At 43.4% G+C, this 19,180-nt stretch overlaps 1 protein-coding gene across 1 annotated transcript in view; it reads right to left on the minus strand.

The window, feature by feature from the left end:
- Positions 1–19,180, minus strand: part of MPP1 (MAGUK p55 scaffold protein 1) — a 37,907-nt gene that overhangs the window by 15,822 nt on the left and 2,905 nt on the right. The window contains exons 2-3 of the mRNA XM_060692105.2: positions 3,485–3,628; positions 1,913–1,991 (exon numbers count right to left, since the gene is read on the minus strand). Of these exons, the coding sequence (XP_060548088.2) occupies positions 1,913–1,991; positions 3,485–3,628 (223 nt within the window). The remainder of the gene's footprint in view (positions 1–1,912; positions 1,992–3,484; positions 3,629–19,180) is intronic.

The following is a 19,180-nucleotide window of genomic DNA, read 5'->3' on the forward strand; positions in this document are numbered from 1 at the left end:
AGAAGAAAGTACCCAACAAGCTTAAGAATTAAAAATGCGAATTTTCCACTCTCTGTCCATATTCTTATTAAGATTATTAGCACGATTATGGTTATTGTTTTACATTTACACAAAATTAATTATGCCCAGACAACACGCGGTTCAGATAGACATGGAATTTTTTATGGTTTTAAAGAAAAATGTATCAATAAAACCAGCGGTGGGCTGCTGGGGTTCGCAAGGGTTCGGGAGAACCTCTAGCTAAGATTCTGTGCAGTTCGGAGAACCCCTAAATCCCACTCCTGGCTGGCTCCGCCCACCCCACCCCTCCCCTCCCAGGAGTCACCACACGGCCCGTTTTGGATGCAGGTAAGTGCAGGGCGTGCACGGAGGCTCAGGAAGAGTGAAAAATGGGCCTACTGGAAGTTTGGGAAGGCCAGAAATGGGCCCGTTTCCAGCCTCCAGAGGGCCTCTGGAGTCTGGGGAGGCCATTTTTGCTCTCCTGGAGGCTCAAGGAAAGCCTACAGAGCCCGGGGAGGGCAAAAATGCCCCTCCCCCACCGTGGTGCAGGAGGCCAACTAGGCCACGCCCACCATGGCCACGCCCACCCAGCAACCGGGCAAAGAACCCCTTGCTAAAATTTTTGAAGACCACCCCTGAATAAAACATGTTAAAAAAAAAAAGAACTAAAAATGCGAATTTTCCTCTCTCTATCCAAACAGCAGAAAAGAAAGAAATGGGGAATCGTAGTCCCACATTGATACGGCAGGTACTCCTGGACTTACAACCATTTATTTAATGACCATTCAAAATTAGAACAGCACTGACAAATATATCTAACAACCAATCCTTGTACTTTACCACCGTGGCATAAATCAGTTCTTTTTTCCAGTGCCGTTCCAACTTTGAACGCTTATGGAAATGAACTGTTGTAAATCAACGACTGCCTGTATAAGGACCCCTTGGGAAGTTCAGGATCCCGGATTCAGCTGCTAAAAAGGGGGAAAGGGGAGTCAGGCATTAACTCTGCAGTCGGAGGCGTGATCCAAAAGCAAGCGGTTCTTTAGAGTACAGGTAGTCCTTGACTTCCGACCACAATTGATCCCAAAGTTTATGTTGCTAAGAGAGACATTTGTGGAGTGAATTTTGTGCCCCATTCTATGACCTTCCTCGCCAGAGTTGTCAAGTCAATCCCTGCAGTTGTTAAGTTAACAACGCCATTATTACCATATTTTTTGGAGTATAAGACGCACCTTTTTCACCTAAAAGGGGGTGAAAATTTAGGTGCATCTTATACACTGAATGTAGCCCCACCCACCCACAGAATGTAGCCCCCACCCTTTGGCCTCTGCCTCACAGCAGTTACGTCCTTGCAAGCAAACAGCAAGAAAAAGCAGCTCCTTTCAGCTTCAGCACAGCCTAATTAGCACAAGTTGATTGGATCAGCCTCCCGACTCTCCGCTGATTTGCTCTGAGCTGTTTTGCGCAGGGCTCTGCTGCTTGCTGCAAAGAGGAAAATTGCTGCAGCAGATTTTTTTCCCCCTTGTGCTAATGCTGAAAACGAAGATGAAAGTAAAGCAGGCTGTTTGCTGTTTGCTGCAAGGAGGCAAAATTGCTCAGAGGCAGAGGGAGATTTCTTTTTCTTCTTTTCCTCACCAAAAAAGGTAGGTGCGTCTTATACTCCGAAAAATACGGTAAGTGAATCTGCAGAATCTGTGATCACCTTTCCCCTGTCGTGAAAGGTGATCACAGGACCCCGGGACATTGCAACCGTCATAAATATGAACCAGTTGGCCAGCCATCTGGACTTTAATCACGTGACCCCCGGCAACATTGTTTTTCAGCGCTGTTGTGAATTCAGATGATCATCAAGTAAACTGTTGCGTAAATCAAAGAGGACTGCCTGTATTTTTCCAGCTCAGCTTCTATTTACCTTGCCTGTGAATCATGCCCCCGTGAAGGATCCTGGCCACCATGCAGCTTTTCTTCTCGTTGAGCTTCAGGGTGATACCCTGGAAGAGACAGGGAGTTAATAGAAATAGAAATTAGAACGGAACAGAATGGAATTATGGAATAGAATAGAATAGAATAGAATAGAATAGAATAGAATAGAATAGAATAGAATAGAATAGAATAGAATAGAATTACAGAATTACGAAATGGAATAGAATGGAATGGAAGGGAAGGGAATGCATAGAAGAGAAGAAGAGGAGAGGAGAGGAGAGGAGGAGAGGAGAGGAGAGGAGAGGGGAGGAGAGGAGAGGAGAGGAGAGGAGAAGAGAAGAGAAGAGAAGAGAAGAGAAGAGAAGAGAAGAGAAGAGAAGAGAAGAGAAGAGAAGAGAAGAGAAGAGAAGAGAAGAGAACAGAGAGTGGAGTCGAAGGCAAGGGAATAGAATAGAGTCTACTCTACTTTCTAGACTAGACTAGAAAATAGAAAATAGAAAATAATAGAAAATAGAAAATAGAAAAGGAAGGAAGAAAGGAAGGACAAAAGCACTTAGACTTATATACCGCTTCACAGTGCTTTGCAGCCCTCTCTAAGAGGTTTACAGAATCAACATATTGCCCCCAAGAATCTGGCTCCTCATTTTACCCACCTCGGAAGGATGGGTCAACCTTCAGCCGATCAGGATCGAACTGCTGGCAGCGGGCAGAGTTAGCCTACAATACTGCATTCTAACCACCATGCCACCAGAGCTCCTAATAGCAATAGCACTTAGACTTACGGATATACCGCTTCACAGTGCTTTACAGCCCTGTCTAAGCGATTTACAGAGTCAGCATTTTGCATTTGCCCCCCAAACAATCAAGATGGCTCCTCATTTTACCCACCTCGGAAGAATGGAAGACTGAGTCAACCTTGAGCCTGATGAGATTCAAACTGCCAAATTGCAGGCAGCCGGCAGTCAGCAGAAGTAGCCTGCAGTACTACACTCTAGCCACTGCGCCACCGCGGCTCTTAACTAGGGATGATGATGTTACCTAGTTTGGGTAATGATTTCTCCCAGCAGCTGGAATGCCCCAAATTAAATCTCTCCTCCTCTTTTACTTTACTTTACTTTACTTTATTCAAATTTCTATACCGCCCTTCTCCTTTCGGACTCAGGGCGGTGAACAGCCAAGATAAAAACATCTATACAAAACATCACAGTTAAAAAATAAAGTTAAAATAATTTATAAATTTGGCCCATAATTTAAAACTTGTCAATTAAAATCAATATTAAAATTTTAAAACTAACCCTAAAATCAAGACAGACCGGCTAACTGGAAAAAATGAGTTTTTAGGGCCCGACGAAAAATCCGAAGGTCGGAGATCACTCGTATCTCTGGGGGTAGATTGTTCCAGAGGGTAGGTGCCACCACAGAGAAGGCTCTCCTCCTGGGGGTCGTCAGCCGGCATTGTCTGGCCGACGGCACCCTGAGGAGGCCCTCTCTGTGGGAGCGAACCGGCCGGTGGGAGGCTATTGGTGGCAGAAGGCGGTCCCGTAAGTACCCATCAACTCACCATGGGCTCCTCGTTGGTCTTCTCAAACTGGATTAAACGTATCTTCCGCATCTCCTGGCCATTGGCATGAGCGAGGCTACCGTTCTTGGCTGAGCCGTTGGTGTAAATGTCCTCGGTTATTGCATTCATTGGGCAAGAGACCGTCTGTAGGAGCAGAAACAGAGGTTGGGTTTAAGAGAGATCCCGGCTAAAGGTTTCAGGTGAAGAGACTTCCAAGGCAGGACTCTTCTTTCTAATTTCCATCCTTGGACCCATGTTCAGTCTACGAGCACAGCTGTCGATTCCAGAATGCAGGTCGGTGGTCCTTAACTTATGACCACAATAGGGGCCAGAATGTCGATTGCTGAGCAAGGCGAGTCAGGCCCGATTGCATGTTTCTGGCCTGGGTTCTTAACTGCAGCGCAGTTGTTAAATGAATCATGTGGCCATGAAGCAAATTCAGCTTCCCTCACTGTCTTTGTGTGTCAGAAGTCAGCTGGGGAGGTCGCAAACGGTCATTATATGATGCTGCAATTGTTGTAAATTTCCCTTCCTTCCTTCCTTCTTTCCTTCCTTCCTTCCTTCCTTCTTTCCTTCCTTCCTTCCTTCCTTCCTTCCTTCCTTCCTTCCTTCCTTCCTTCCTTCCTTCCCTCCCTCCCTCCCTCCCTCCCTCCCTTTTCTTTCTTTCTTTCTTTCTTTCTTTTCTTTTTCTTTCTGCAGAACCAAATAATTAAAACTCAGAATGTTTATTTTTAAATCTTAGAATTTCCTCCTCCTCCCTTCCTCCCTTCCTTCCTCCCTTCCTCCCTCCCTCCCTCCCTCCCTTCCTTCCTTCCTTCCTTTCTTTCTTTCTTTCTCTTTCCTATCTACCTACCTACCTAACTTTCCTCCCTCCCTCTCTTTCCTTCCTTCCTTCCTTCCTTTCCTTTCCTTTCCTTTCCTTTCCTTTCCTTTCCTTTCCTTTCCTTTTTGCAGAACCAAATAATTAAAACTCAGAATGTTTATTTTTAAATCTTAGAAATTCTTCCTCCTTTCTTCCTTCCTTCTTTCCTTTCTTTTTCTTCCTTCCTTCCTTCCTTTCTCTTTCCTACCTACCTACCTACCTACCTAACTTTCCTCCCTTGCTCCCTCTTTCTCTTTCTTTCCTTCCTTCCTTCCTTCCTTCCTTCCTTCCTTCCTTCCTTCCTTTTTTCTTTTCTTTTCTTTTCTTTTCTTTCCTTCTTTCCTTCCTTCCTTCCTTCCTTCCTTTTCTTATATACCAGGCCAAGAAAATTATTTCACCAATGGTCTAGGGTTTCCTGCTTGTGCAGAGGGTTGGACTAGAAGACCTCCAAAGTCCCTTTCAGCTCTGTTATTCTGTTAAATTCTGTTAAATTCAATCTGGTCCAATTCTCAGAAATGGTTTTGTTTACTAAATAATAATAAATAATGTATAGGCCACCTGACTTTCAACAGCTGGGCGATTTCCAGTCAATTGCTTTACATTCCCTCTACCTTTCTTGTTCGAAGTTTTAATGTCATCTACCTTTGTAATCTTCTTAATGACCATCATGTGGTTTATCAGTACGAAAGGTTAATCTGATATGAGTAATTTTTGTTTTTTAGTTCACTGGAAGGACTTGTTTGCTATCGCTATTATTTATTTTATTTAATGAAGCGCAACAATATGTGAAACAAAACAAAGATGATTAAGATAAGTAAGAGCGTAGGTATGTTCCTGATGCTCGAAATAGCACAACAATAAGACCTCGCGGGCAGTGGTGGGTTGCTACTGGTTCTCCCCGGTTCGCAAGAACCGGTAGTGGAAATTTTGAGTAGTTCGGAGAACCGGTAAATACTATCTCTGCCTGGCCCTGCCCCAAATCTATTCGCTGCCTCCCGAGTCCCAGCTGATCAGCTAGAACAGTGGGTCTCAACCTTCCTAATGCTGCGACCCTTTAATACAGTTCCTCATATTGTGGTGACCCCCAACATTAAAATTATTACTAAGACCATTGGAAATATGTGTTTTCTGATGGTCTTAGGCGACCCCTGTGAAAGGGTTATTCGACCCCCAAAGGGGTCCCAACCCACAGGTTGAGAACCACTGAGCTAGAAGGAAAAAATCAGGGCTCACTTGACAAAGAAGAGAGAGAGAAAAAACAACAAGATACCGTAACTTTAAATTGAGAAGCCAAGAAGCCTCCCAACTGATCGGCTAGAACCGATCCGTTCCTTGTAAACCACTCGGTGGTGGTAGATTGGCAATTGAGGCCAAGCTGCCTGAAAGTGGTTTCTGATGCTCTCGGTGGTGGCAGAGCGGCAAAAAACTGTCTAAACTCTTGCGCAGCGCTTCAAAGGGCCGCCCTACAGCTGATCAGTGGTAAAAGGCAGTGTGGTGGTAGACCAGTGCGCTCCAAAAACAAATGGGTAGATCGGAACGCTCCAAAAACAAATGGGTAGACCGGTACAGCTCTGCAAGCAGTTAAAAGCCTGGTAGATGAGTACCTCTGCTAAATCCTAAAGAATTGTCACATGACCATTAAACCACGCCCACTAAATAAGCCACGCCCAGAGAACCGGTAGTAAAAAAATTTAGAACCCACTCCTGCTTGGGGGGGAGGGGGGGAAATATATGGCTTCATCTACTGGTAATCCTTGATTTACAACCAGTGATGGGTTATCCCCGGTTCGGCCTGGTTTGCAAGAACCGGTAGTAAAACCGGCGAGAGGCTCCGCCCACTGCCCCGGATGTCATCATAGGTGATCTGCGCATGTGCAGAGGCCTGGTGCGCATGCGAGTGAAGCAAATGCGTGTGCGTGATCCCGTTGCGAACCGGTAGTAAAGGTAAGTAGAACCCACCCCTGCTTACAACCATTCAAAGTTACATTCAAAGTTACAACTTCACTGAAAAAAGTGACTTATGACCACTTTTCACACTGAGACCCACTGCCTGCAGCGTCTCCAACGGTCGTGTGATCAAAATTCAGATGCTTGACAACTGACTCATATTTATGACGGTTACAGAGTCCCGGGTTCACATGATCCCCTTTTGCGACCTAGGGGAAAACCCACTCACTGTCTCGCTTAGCAACAGAAATCGTAACTCGAGGACTATCTGTATTGCTGGATCCCCACAAAACCTATAACTAAAATAATAAAGTCTTTAGGCTGGGCTCTCAAAAATATCAAAATATGGTATGTCTAGTTTAATGAAAAGAAGAACTAAGGGAGACAGGATAGCAGTGTTCGAATATCTCAGGGGCTGCCACAAAGAAGAGGGAGTCAAGCTATTCTCCAAAGCCCCTGAGGGCAGGACAAGAAGCAATGGGTGGAAACACATCAAGGAGAGAAGCAACTTATAACTAAGGAGAAATTTCTTGACAGTGAGAACAATTAACCAGTGGAGCAACTTGCCTCCAGAAGTTGTGAATGCTCCAACACTAGAAATTTTTAAGAAGATGTTGGATAACCATTTGTCTGAAGTGGGGTAGGGCAGGAGTCAGCAACCTGCAGCTCTGGAGCCGCATGTGGCTCTTTCATCCTTCTGCTGCGGCTCCATCACTCAAAATATGCATCACAACCACCAATGTGCGACACCAGCCGGCACACAATTTATTGAGCTTTTCAACCCCCGGTAGGCCAACCATGGATAAATCCAAGAAAAGAAAAGTTTCAGAAGAAAACAGAACATTTAATTCAACTACATATGCTAGTTTTGTGGCTGCTCAAGAAATAGTCAGACACGGGAAGGGTTTTGTGGCTCCTGGTGTTTTCTTTTCTGTGGGAAACGGGTCCAAATGGCTCTTTGAGTGTTTAAGGTTGCAGACCCCTGGTGTAGGGTCTCCTGCCTAAGCAGGGGGTTGGACTAGAAGACCTCCAAGGTCCCTTCCAACTCTATTATTCTATTCTATTCTATTCTAAATGTTGCCGAGCCCTGGAGTATGAAGTCATTTGCAGTCCAACTGGTGATCGTTTTAATCGTGTGATATTCTTGGCTAAAACAGATGCCTCGCTTTCATCAAAGAAAGCTCAAATTGTCACTTGGCATTCGGCGTATCGTCAGACAAGAGACGCAATCTATACGATCAACACAGCTGCTAAAGCAGGCCGATTTAATTAGGTCTCTCTTGTATTGTAGGTTGTTTTTGTTTCCAGGCTGAGCACGAAGCATTTAGGGAAGCTGGTATTTTGGTTTCTTCTTTGTAATAACATATTCCGTCTCGGTTGCAAAAGAGAGAGAGAGAGAGAGAGAGAGAACGGTGAACCAATTGCAAAGAGAATCTGAGGTCTCGCACCTGCCCTATTCAGTGAACCGCCGAACAGAAAAATACCGCGAATAGTTTAGCAACCATCTGCACCTCGATATCGAAAAGATTTAAAGAGCTGAGCGTTGGTTGCGGAGGGATGAGATCCAGTTTGTGCAGGATCAAACATGGTTTTTCTAACGTTGGATTCCTATCCCCACGAGTACGGTTCGCAGAGACCAAGAAGGCTTTTCCGACAACAACGGAAAGATTTGCAGGGTCGAGGGAAAAAGATCAAGGAGCGATTCAACCTAGAAATTAGGAGAAATTTGCTGACAATGAGAAAAATCAACCCCAGATTTTGTAGTACTTAGTTTCGCTTTTATCCTTGAGTTCCAAAGTGAGTCTGTCCATTTCTGCGCAGTTAAAGATTTTCAGTAATATTTCCTTTTCAGTTGGAATTTCTTTCTGGAAAATCTGGGAACAATTTTACGATTGGATAGATAACAAGAGGGTAGCCAAGACAAATGTATAGTGTTAAAACAAAAATATAGATATTATTATAGATAAATGTATGTTTAAGAGAGGAATAAATATACTAGAAATAAGGGGGAAAGTATTAATATTGTATTATGTTTAAATAATGAACAAAGCTTAAGAACTATATGTTTATATGAGTACTAATATTATCGTAAAGTGACGGAAAATGTTTGGAACCAGTGATGTCATATCTATGTCCAATGTTTTTTAATTTTGTTAAAAAAAAACTTTTTTTTTTTTTTAAAAAAGAGAGAAAAATCAACCAATGGAACAGAAGTTGCCTTCAGAAATTGTGGGAGTTTCATCACTGGAGGCTTTCAAGAAGAGACTGGACTGCCATCTGTCAGAAATGATGTAGGCATCTCCTGCTTGCATGGGGGGTTGGACTAGATGACCTACAAGGTCCCTTCCAACTCTGTTAAACTAATCTAATCTAATCTAATCTGATCTAATCTAGGAAGCTTGAGGGCCAGCCAAGACATCTCTAGGAGATTGGCGTGTCCCCTTAGCATGATCAAAAAAGACGTGATTGATCTGATTCTGAATTCTGACTGAAGCTGGGATGGTGCAATCCACACTCTACCTGTTTTTAGGTGTGTTGCACGTAAATTGCATAATCCCGTTTCGGGCCTGGTTTGAAACCATCTGGAGATAAGATGGTTGATCTTTCATCCACCTTTCCTTTCCCTAGGATTAGTTGCTTATTAACAAAATGACACACATACAAAAAAACAATCCCAAAACACCCCCAAATTCCTGATCCTTCCATATATACATTAACTCTTCTGCAGGAAAAGCAGAAAAATGAAACGATAATACTGCTTGCTTAAGATGGGGAAATAACAAGATACAGAAGCGACGGTTAAAAGAGATGGTTGGCCAAGCATCAAAGAGTCCTTTTCACACAAGGTGGCCCTTAGTTGATTTTTTTAAAAAAATGAGAATGACTGAGATAGATGAGGTCCAAGCCACAAGAACTGGACAATGTGGCGATCATTCAGATGGGAAATTTATTAGATTCCTGAAATCCAGAACTTACTAGTGGTGGCAGTCTGAAATAGCAAAGCTGAGTTTGGAAGATGAGGAAAGAAATCTGCTTTATGTTGCAATACTTTATTGGCTCAATGTTCGTCTTCCCCTTGTCTTCTCCAGCCAAGACATTGACATCAGCCATGGCCTGGGTTTAAAGTGCCTGTCAAGAAAGCTGATTCAGCCCAACCTCATCCCTTATCTCCTCTCCTTTCCTTGACGTAGCCATTGACAAAGCTGCAGCCCAGATCTCTAAGCTCAGCAAAGATTTCCCAGGAACACAGCACTATTCTATCTACTAGCTCAAAGGTTAAATCAGGATGTTCTCATTTTATCCCAACCGGTTATTCCCCAACCTTTGCTTGGAACAAGAGAAGAAAAACAGGCTCCTCGCACGAGTAAGAGGAATCACCGGGGAAGACTGGACCTGGGAGCTCCTCATATTTGGATATTGTAGGCCACCAGAGATACGGGTTAAAAGGTAAAGGTAAAGATTCCCCTCACACATATGTGCTAGTCGTTCCCGATTCTAGGGGCGGTGACAGAGGTGGATTTCAGCAGGTTCTGACCAGTTCTGGAGAACCGGTAGCGGAAATTTTGAGTAGTTCGGAGAACCGGTAGTAAAAATTCTGACTGGCTCCGCCCCCATCTATTCTCTGCCTCCCAGGTCCCAGCTGATCGGGAGGAAATGGGGATTTTGCAGTATCCTTCTCCCAGAGTGGGGTGGGAATGGAGATTTCACAGTATTCTTCCCCTGCCACACCTACCAAGCCACACCCACAAAACCGGTAGTAAAAAAAATTTGAAATCCACCACTGGGCAGTGGTCATCTCCGTTTCAAAGCTGAAGAGCCAGCACTGTCCGAAGACGTCTATGTGGTCATGTGGTCAGCATGACTCAATGCTAAAGGTGTACGGAATGCTGTTACCTTCCCACTGAAGGTGGTCCCTATTTTTTTCTACTTGCATTTTTTACGTGCTTTCGAACTACTAGGTTGGCAGAAGCTGGGACAAGTCACGGGAGTTCACCCTGTTACGTGGCGCTAGGGATTCGAACCGCTGAACCCCCGACCTTTTGATCGACAAGCACAGCATCTGAGCCACTGAGCCATCGCGTCCCTTCAATATAGATACAGATTATATATAATCGATATAGATACAGATAAAGAGATACAGGTTACGCTAGGACAAAAGAAACGGCGGATTTTCAGAGGGAACTGTACTATAACTCCCAGCTCTCCATGCTTAGCCATGCTTTTTAGAACCTGGAAGCTATGGAGTTTGGTAGCATCTAGTAATCCATATGTCCCCTACTTTTTTTGAGTAGCAAGGCTAGAAATCCTAGCAATAGCTGGTCCCAGATATCCTCGCAGCGTCCATTCATTTGCACCCATCCACCTACTGTTCTCAAACTCTCATAATGCCTTTGGGAGGCCAATGAAGCACGGGGGGGTCTGAAGACTTGTGGGAACCTACAGCGATAAGCCGTTTTTCAGATTTAGTAGCTGGCTTCAGGCAAGACGCTACCTAGGTCAGTGCGTGCACCAAATCCATCAGGGAGAGGCGTGAGAGACCAGGTGGTCCAAGAAATTAACGATGGTGATGATATCAGCAAGTTTTCTGGAGCTGGCCTGAGAATACTGGCCATCAACAGGCTTGAGCAAGAAGATGATAAAGATATCCAATCTAAAACAGACTGCTGGATTTTTGTGTGCCTTGACGGCAGTGAAAACCATCAGCTACAAAATCAGTGGGTTTTTTTTTTTATACAGCCAGTTTTTCACTGTGGGAACAGGCTGCTAAACCAGGGATCCAATCCAGAAAGACCTGCTTATGTTCTTATGGGTTTCCCACTAACAAAACTCAACTAACACATTTTTTTTTTAATTTGATTTATATGCCGCCCTTCTCCGAAGACTCAGGGCGGCTTACAATGTGCTCAGCAATAGCCTTCATCCTTTTGTATATTTATACAAAGTCAGCTTATTGCCCCCACAAACTGGGTCCTCAATTTACCTACCTTAGAAAGGATGGAAGGCTGAGTCAACCTTGAGCCTTGGCGAGATTCGAACCCTGCAGTAATTGCAGGCAGCTGGTCTTAATAACCAGCTTAATAACAGAGTGCCTTAAACCCCTGTACTACCAAGGCTCTTGGGGGGGTCCCAGCAGGTCTACATACTACCAAACAGGGGTGGGTTCTAAATTTTTTTACTACCGGTTCTGTGGGCGTGGCTTATTTTGTGGGTGTGGCTTGGTGAGGGTAATGTGACTGGGTGGGCGTGACCAACTTTTTTTTTTTTTTTTACTTTTAAAAGCATTTTTTTCTACAACCATAAGTGGTTGCAGAAAAAAAATGCTTTTAGGCAACTCAGCTGGGATCGCCAGAGGCTTTTAAAGGCATTTTTTTTTCCTACAACCTCTTCGGCCAAAGAGGTGGTAGAAAAAAATGCTTTTAAAAGCCTCTGACGATCCCAGCTGAGTCGTGCGATCATCAGAGGCTTTTTTTTTTTTTACTTTTAAAAGCATTTTTTCAGCCGAAGAGGTTGTAGAAAAAATGCATTTAAAAGTAAAAAAAAGAAAAAAGCCTCTGATGAGGTGGGCGGGATAAGCGAGCGGCGACTGGGCTGGGGTCCGGTTCGGGGGTGTGGCCAGCCAATGTTATTACCGGTTCTCCGAACTACTACAAATTTTTACTACCGGTTCTTGTGAACCGGGAGCAACCCACGACTGCTACCAAACCTTTAGCTTCCTGGTTTGAAATTCTGAGTTCTCAGCTTCTCATTCTTACTTTCGGTATCACAAATGCTTGAAGTTCAGCGTCGGAGAGACAGGGTTTTTTTTTTTTCAGAGTTCATGACCCCAAGTGGCTTTACAATACTAGCAATGCAGAACTTAAGAAACGTGGAAAATGAAGGGCCCCTCCCAGAGGGAATAAAAGAGGAGCGAAAGGGGAGTGGAGTTTGCAGAAGACAATTAGTTCATTCCTGCATTCTTGCCAAGTATTGCGGCGTATGAAAGATATCGGCCTGGCCACTCTCCAAGCCTGATAAAGGTCGGTAATTGTGAACTATCTTAAAAGACTGTGGGACAGGAAAGACTTTGCTGGAGAGTAATTCACTGTAAATTAAATAAAAGGGGTTTATTGGGATGAGGAGTTGGCTTTGTGCTGCTGGGGAAGCCTAGGTCAGAGCACCTGCTTGGACATGCCTTCTTGTCCAGGAACTGAATGTCACTGTTGCAATATGGCAAATTGCCCTTTTTTATTGCTACGATAGGACGCAACATGGCCCTGTACGATGCCAAAGTTCTCCTTGCACACAATGTTCTTCTGGCAGGAGGAAAAAATACCCACAATCAAACCAAAAATAATACTGAATTTAGGAGCTTCAAGGAAGAAAACCTGGCTTGAAAAGAGCCTGGGAGATAAGACTTGGCCACCTTCCCAGCTGTGCTTCATTACAAGTATCTTCGTGCCCATGCGGGGAGTGGATTCTGGGGATTGCAATTCCCAGCCCCATGTAAAGGTGCTTTAAAGCTGTTAAGAGGAAGAGCTTTGAAAAATAAAAACAATCGTTTTTTTCCCCCATGCAAGCACAAGTTTCCATGCAACCCACCTACACGCCTCACAAGAGGTGGGGTATATACAATGCAAAGCGGTGTGTTAATAGGTTCAAATATTAACAAGACCATTCATTTCCAAGTCATTAGTTCCTTTTAAAAGCCACCGTTTGCATCTGGAGGTCATGCGGAAATAGATTTTACTGCAGCCACCCCCAATCTGGTACTCTTATTGTAGATGAAGTACAGTTCCCATCATCCCCAGCATCCTTTCTTCTCCAAAGAATGCGCATTGGGAAATTTTTGGTAAAGGTTTTCTGTTGCTTGACAGCTGTTTGGAAATGCACGGAGAGCTCGCTTGACGTACTTATGTCAAAGGAGATTTCGATTTTAAAGAGCGTTACATTAATTTTACATGCTGTATAAAAAAATGTGTGAGAAGAAAGTATATTCACAGTGGGAAACATCTAAAAAGTAGAACTTGATTCAGGATGGGGAAAAGAAACCAGCGGACTTCAGCAGTATACTTTGAAACCTTTTAGCCAAAAGTAATGTCAATATTTTACTGTAACATTTGCAAACCGTTAAAGAGATGATAATCAATAACAAACATATGTCCATTTCCTTTTAAGTTACTGAAGAACGTTACACAAAAGGAAAATAAACCAAGAGTTGTAACATCGGTCACAAGACGTTCTTCCTTAGTTTGCTGTGACTTTAATTTCAGAGTTCGGGCTTCTCTTTGGTATATTATATTTTGGCTTTACACTTTCATTAGCAATGAAATCCTTTCTCATTCTTCCATTTCTCTAGCCTGGTATTCGCTCACACATTTTTCAAAAGGGTATCGGGGTAAAATAGGAAAATTTTCAACCGAATAATAGAGCAGGGAATTTTTTCCAACAGAAAATATTGCATCTCATTTTATCATCAACTGGTGATAAAGTAAAGGTAAAGGTTCCCCTCGCACATATGTGCTAGTCGTTCCCGACTCTAGGGGGCAGTGCTCATCTCCGTTTCAAAGCCGAAGAGCCAGCACTGTCCAAAGACGTCTCCATGGTCATGTGGCCGGCATGACTCAATGCCAAAGGCGCACGGAACGCTGTTCCCTTCCCACCAAAGGTGGTCCCTATTTTTCTACTGGCATTTTTACGTGCTTTCGAACTGCTAAGTTGGCAGAAGCTGGGACAAGTAACGGGAGCTCACCCCGTTATGCGGCACTAGGGACTCGAACCACTGAACTGCCGACTTTTCGATTGACAAGCTCAGAATCTTAAGCCACTGAGCCACCACATCCCTGGTGATAAATAGGTTCAAATTCACTTCCCATGGAAGTGAGGCTGGATGTGATTGATAGATGTTTCTCGCTTCACTCCAATTTGCGCTGTTTGGACCTTCCCCCCGATCTCAGCTGCTGTATATTCAGATCTGGGCATAACATTTTAAGAAGGATCCAAACAACCATGAACAGCTGTCAAGAGAATTATTAAGGAGGCCTGGAAACTAACTGTAAGAGTAATTTAACGGTGGAAATAATTCATAGACGAGTGACTCAGTCTGCTGATTATGTTCAAGCAGAGGCTGAATAGCCAGCTTGCCTCTGTCGTCTGCTGTAATCTGTGCTGAATAGGGAATAGATAGATGTCAAGGACCCTCCTGATTCTGATTCCATAATCCAATCAACAGCATTTCAAAACTTGCAAATGTTCAGCGATACAGGATCACGCGCTACAATGATATCACGACTTAAAGGTAGCATTCCACCCACAATCTGACAAGCACTGAATTGAGCAGCAAGCTAATCTCAGGTTTTTGTTTAGTAGATGCCAGGAAATTCTCAAGACCCTGACAAGCCCAGAAAAGCTTCAAAGGAAAACTGCAAACTCAAAAGTCCTCCCCACCCAACCATCCCGTTTCCAAGTCATGTGAAGAAAGATCAAAGCTACTGGGTGGCTTTAATTCAAAGAAACAAAAACTGGAGTTGTCCCAAAGCCAACGCTAGATATCCCGAGAAGTTAATTCTCTACTGCAGATTATTTTAGCTGCATATCTCCATTCTGGACTGAACAGGAGATGCAGTATAATCATTGGGTCCTTGATGCTCTCTGAGCTTGCTAGTTTTCTTGCAGGCGTTTCATTACCAAATTAGGTAACACCATCAGTGTAGCACTAAGGACCCTACAGTTTAATCCTGAGCTGGAAATATTCTATCAGTTTTAGGTGTAATCCAAGCAGGACAGAGCGGCTAATTAATTCCAAAGGCAATTCATGCCAGAATTATACCAACTTTATGCCAGTTCTGACTCTGGATGGGGCTAGGACTTCTCCTGAAGGGCAACCTCACAATCTGAGAGGTTACCTGGACTCACAGTAGATCAAGAAGAGGCCATGGCCAGGAAGAACTTCACCCCTCTTCAACCTTTCCTGGAACATCACTCTGCTAAACAAATAATTCCCTCAACACTGTCAAGCCATTCACTAAGTCTGCATTACTATTACTATCGTTCCTATCACCCATCTCCTCCCACTTATGATTGTATGACTGTAATCTTGTTGCTTGTATCCTCAAGATTTATATTGATTGTTTCCTAGTATGATTTGATTGCTTATTTGTACCCTATGACTATCATTAAGTGTTGTACCTTATGATTCTTAACGAATGTATCTTGTCTTTTTATGTACACTGAGAGCATATGCACCAAAGACAAATTCCTCGTGTGTCCAATCACGCTTATTGAGTCTGTCATCTGCACCTCTATAACTGTCTGGTTTGGCTCTGCAACCCAACGAGACAGACACAGACTTCAGAGGATAATTAGAACTGCAGAAAAAACCATGGCTACCAACCTGCCTTCCATGGAGGACCTGTATACTGCACGAGTCAAAAAGAGGGCTGTGAAAATATCTACAGACTACTCGCATCCTGGACATAAATTGTTTCAACTCCTACCCTCAAAACCGATGCGATAGAGCACTGCACACCAGAACAACTAGACACAAGGACAGTTTTTCCCCCATACCATCACTCTGCTAGACAGATAATTCCCTCAACACTGTCAAGCTGTTTACTAAGTCTGCACTACTATTAATCTTCTCATCGTTCCCACCACCCATCTCCTTCCACTTATGACTGTATGACTGTAATTTTGTTGCTGGTATCCTTACGATTTATATTGATATTGTTCCTGATTGCTTATTTGTACCCTATGACCAGTGGTGAGATTCAGCCAGTTCGCACCACTTCGGGAGAACCGGTTGTTAACTTTCTGAGCAGTTTGGCAAACTGGTTGTTGGAAGAAATCATTAGGGCAGAGAACCGGTTGTTAAATTACTTGAATCCCACCACTGCCTATGACTATCATTAAGTGTTGTACCTTATGACTCTTGACGAATGTATCTTTTCTTTTATGTACACTGAGAGCCTATGCACCAAAGACAAATTCCTTGTGTGTCCAATCACACTTGGCCAATAAAGAATTCTATTCTATTCTATTCTATCTAACAGGAAGGGGTGACTATGGTTACGTTGACTGTTGTCACCTCTTGAATGGATTACTGTAATCCACTCTACAGGGAGATAACAGATAACAGAAGAACAGAGTTGGAAGGGACTTTGGAGGTCTTCTAGTCCAACCCCCTGCTGAAGCAGGAGACCCTGTATGATTTTCGGACAAGTGGCTGTCTAGTCTCTTCTTGAAAACCTCCAGCGATGGAGCACCCAAAACTTCTGAAGTCAACCCGTTCCACTGATTGTTAAAATATATCAACAAATATTTCAGATGAGGAGGTCTCTATCTAATTATCGAATCGATCCAACGTCTAATATATATATGTAAAAAGAGAAAAGAAAAGAAAATCAGTCAACAGGTTAGCCCGAATATTACACTAGTGTTCAAATCCCTCTGTTAACTATCTGGTATTATATTTAACACGTAGAAAGTCTCTGTGTGTTTTTCTACTTCGCTGCACAATATTCTTTACCTAGAACATTTATTCTTAGGAGGAAAAGAATATGCCTATTTCCAAAACAAGCGCTGAGCCCCAGCTGCCTGTCTTTTTTTTTTAAAAAGCTTGTGAAGTCATATAACCTCTTTCCATTTTACTCTTGTTTTCATTTGTTAAAAGCCTTTTTTCTTCCCTCTGTTATTTCTCATAATTACTCCACTCCATCATCATCATCATCATCATTATTATCTTTATTCATTAAATATGAAGCTCAGTCAACTGAATATTCAAAAATGCGTCACAAATACCATTGACTGGTGCTAATGGTTGATACGGGTTGCTGCCAGCGTCCTAGGTATCAACCAAGTGCCTTCTTAAGATGTACTATTATTATTATTATTATTATTATTATTATTATTATTATTATTATTTAATCTTTAGTGAGATTCTCAGCCTTTGAGGCTGGTTAATAGCTCAGCAGCTCAAGTCCTAACCAAGGACCTAGGAACTGTTAAGGTATCGTCGGAGGATGTAAGCTGTTCCGAGTAAGGTGGGGTTTTTTTTTTGTTATTATTATTATTATTGTTATTTTTATCATCATCATCATCATCATCATCATCATCATCATCATCTCTTTTATTCATTAAACATGAAACTCAGTCAACTGAACACTTAAAAATGTGTCACTAATACGATTGACTGGTGCTAATGGATATTATTATTCTTTTTTTTTAAAAAAAAAATCTGTTTTTCTTATAGGGGAAACGATAAGGGGAAAGATATCCTTTTTTAAAAAAAGTTTTTTTAAAAAAAAAATGCAATCCAGAGATGTCAAAAGCAGCGAGTTACGTAGAAAAACAATTTAGCTCAAATTAATCTATTTCCACATTCCTTTTCTCGGCAGCTGAATCAGCATCAGCTCAGCTGCTTCCAGTTCAAACCAGATGAAACTTTGCAGCAAAACCGAGAATCAGTTTCCTCCTTGGCAGGCACCCGATCTTTCTCTCTCTCTCACACACACACACTCTGCCCAAGCACTGTGGCAATGTGGCCAATCACAAGGATGGTTCACTTCAATTCTTATCTCTTTCCTACCTATAATCATCTTGCTTCTTATGCAATCTAAGGAACAGAGTGGCAGCCAGCAGAAAACAATAAGTATTGTCTCCTCTACCTGATCTCTCCCTCCCTCTCTCTTTCTCTCTCTCCCCCTCTCTTTCTCTCCCTCTCTCCTTCCCTCTCTCTCTTTTTTTCTCTCTCTCTCCCCCTTTCTCCCTCTCTCTCCCTCTTTCTCCTTCCCTCTGTTTCTCTCTCTCTCTCCCTCTTTCTCCCTCTCCCTCCCTCTTTCTCCTTCCCTCTGTTTCTCTCTCTCTCTCCCTCTTTCTCCCTCTCTCCCTCTTTCTCTTCTCCCCCTTTCTTCCTCTCCCTCCCTCTCTCCTTCCCTCTCTCTCTTTTCTCTCTCTCTCTCCCCTTTTCTTCCTCTCACTCCCTGTCTCCTTCTCTATCTTTCCTCCTCCTCCCCTCCCTCTCTTCCTCCCTCCCTCCCTCTTTCTCTTTCTTTCTCCCTCCCTCCCTCCCCATCTCTCTTCCTCTCTTTCTCTCTCTCCCCCCTCTTTCTCCCTCTCTCTCTTTCTCTCTCTTCCTCCCTCCCTCCCTCCTTCTGTCTCTCCCTCTCTTTCTCTTTCTTTCTCCTTCCCCCCCCTCCCTCCCTCTCTTCCTCTCTCTCTCTCTCTCTTTCTTTGAATTCAGTTCTGTCCGATTCTCAGAGACTGCCTAGACCAGTCCCTGCAGTTTTCTAGGCCAGTTTTTTTCAGAAGTGGTTTGCCGTTGCTTCCTTCCTAAGGCTAAAGAGGGAGGCTAGCCCAAGATTACACCCCTGACTTGGTGCCCAAGGCAGAACTAGAACTCACAGTCTCCTGGTTACAACCCTGGTGCTTTAACCGTTACAGCCAAACTGGTTCCAACCCATCTGATCTCTACCCTCCCTTTAAAGGTATTTCCCCTGATTGTTCCAAACACAAAAGAACAGCACCAAATAAGCCAGATTTGGGAGCAGCCTTCATCTCGGTCAAGGCCAATATTTCTCAGCCTTGGCTATTTAAGATGTTCAACTCGCCATACAGGTACTCCTTGACTTACAACAGCTCATTTAGTGACCGTTTGAAGTGACAACGGCATTGGGGGAAAAATGACTTGTGACCATTTTTCACACTTACGACCATTGCAGCTTCCACGTGATCAAAATCCCAGATGCTTGTCAACTGACTCATAGATATATAGAGAAAAAAAAAATCACTTATAGCAACAGTCTCCCTTAGCAACCAGAAAGTCTGGGCTCCATTGCGCTTGTAAGTCGAGGACTACCTGTATGACTGGCTCAGGAATTCTGAGTTGGGTTGAAGTCCACACATCTTAAAGT

The sequence above is a fragment of the Pantherophis guttatus genome, chromosome 12 (genome assembly GCF_059756535.1).
Source record: "Pantherophis guttatus breed Tessera chromosome 12, ASM5975653v1, whole genome shotgun sequence".
Taxonomy (NCBI): Eukaryota; Metazoa; Chordata; class Lepidosauria; order Squamata; family Colubridae; genus Pantherophis; species Pantherophis guttatus.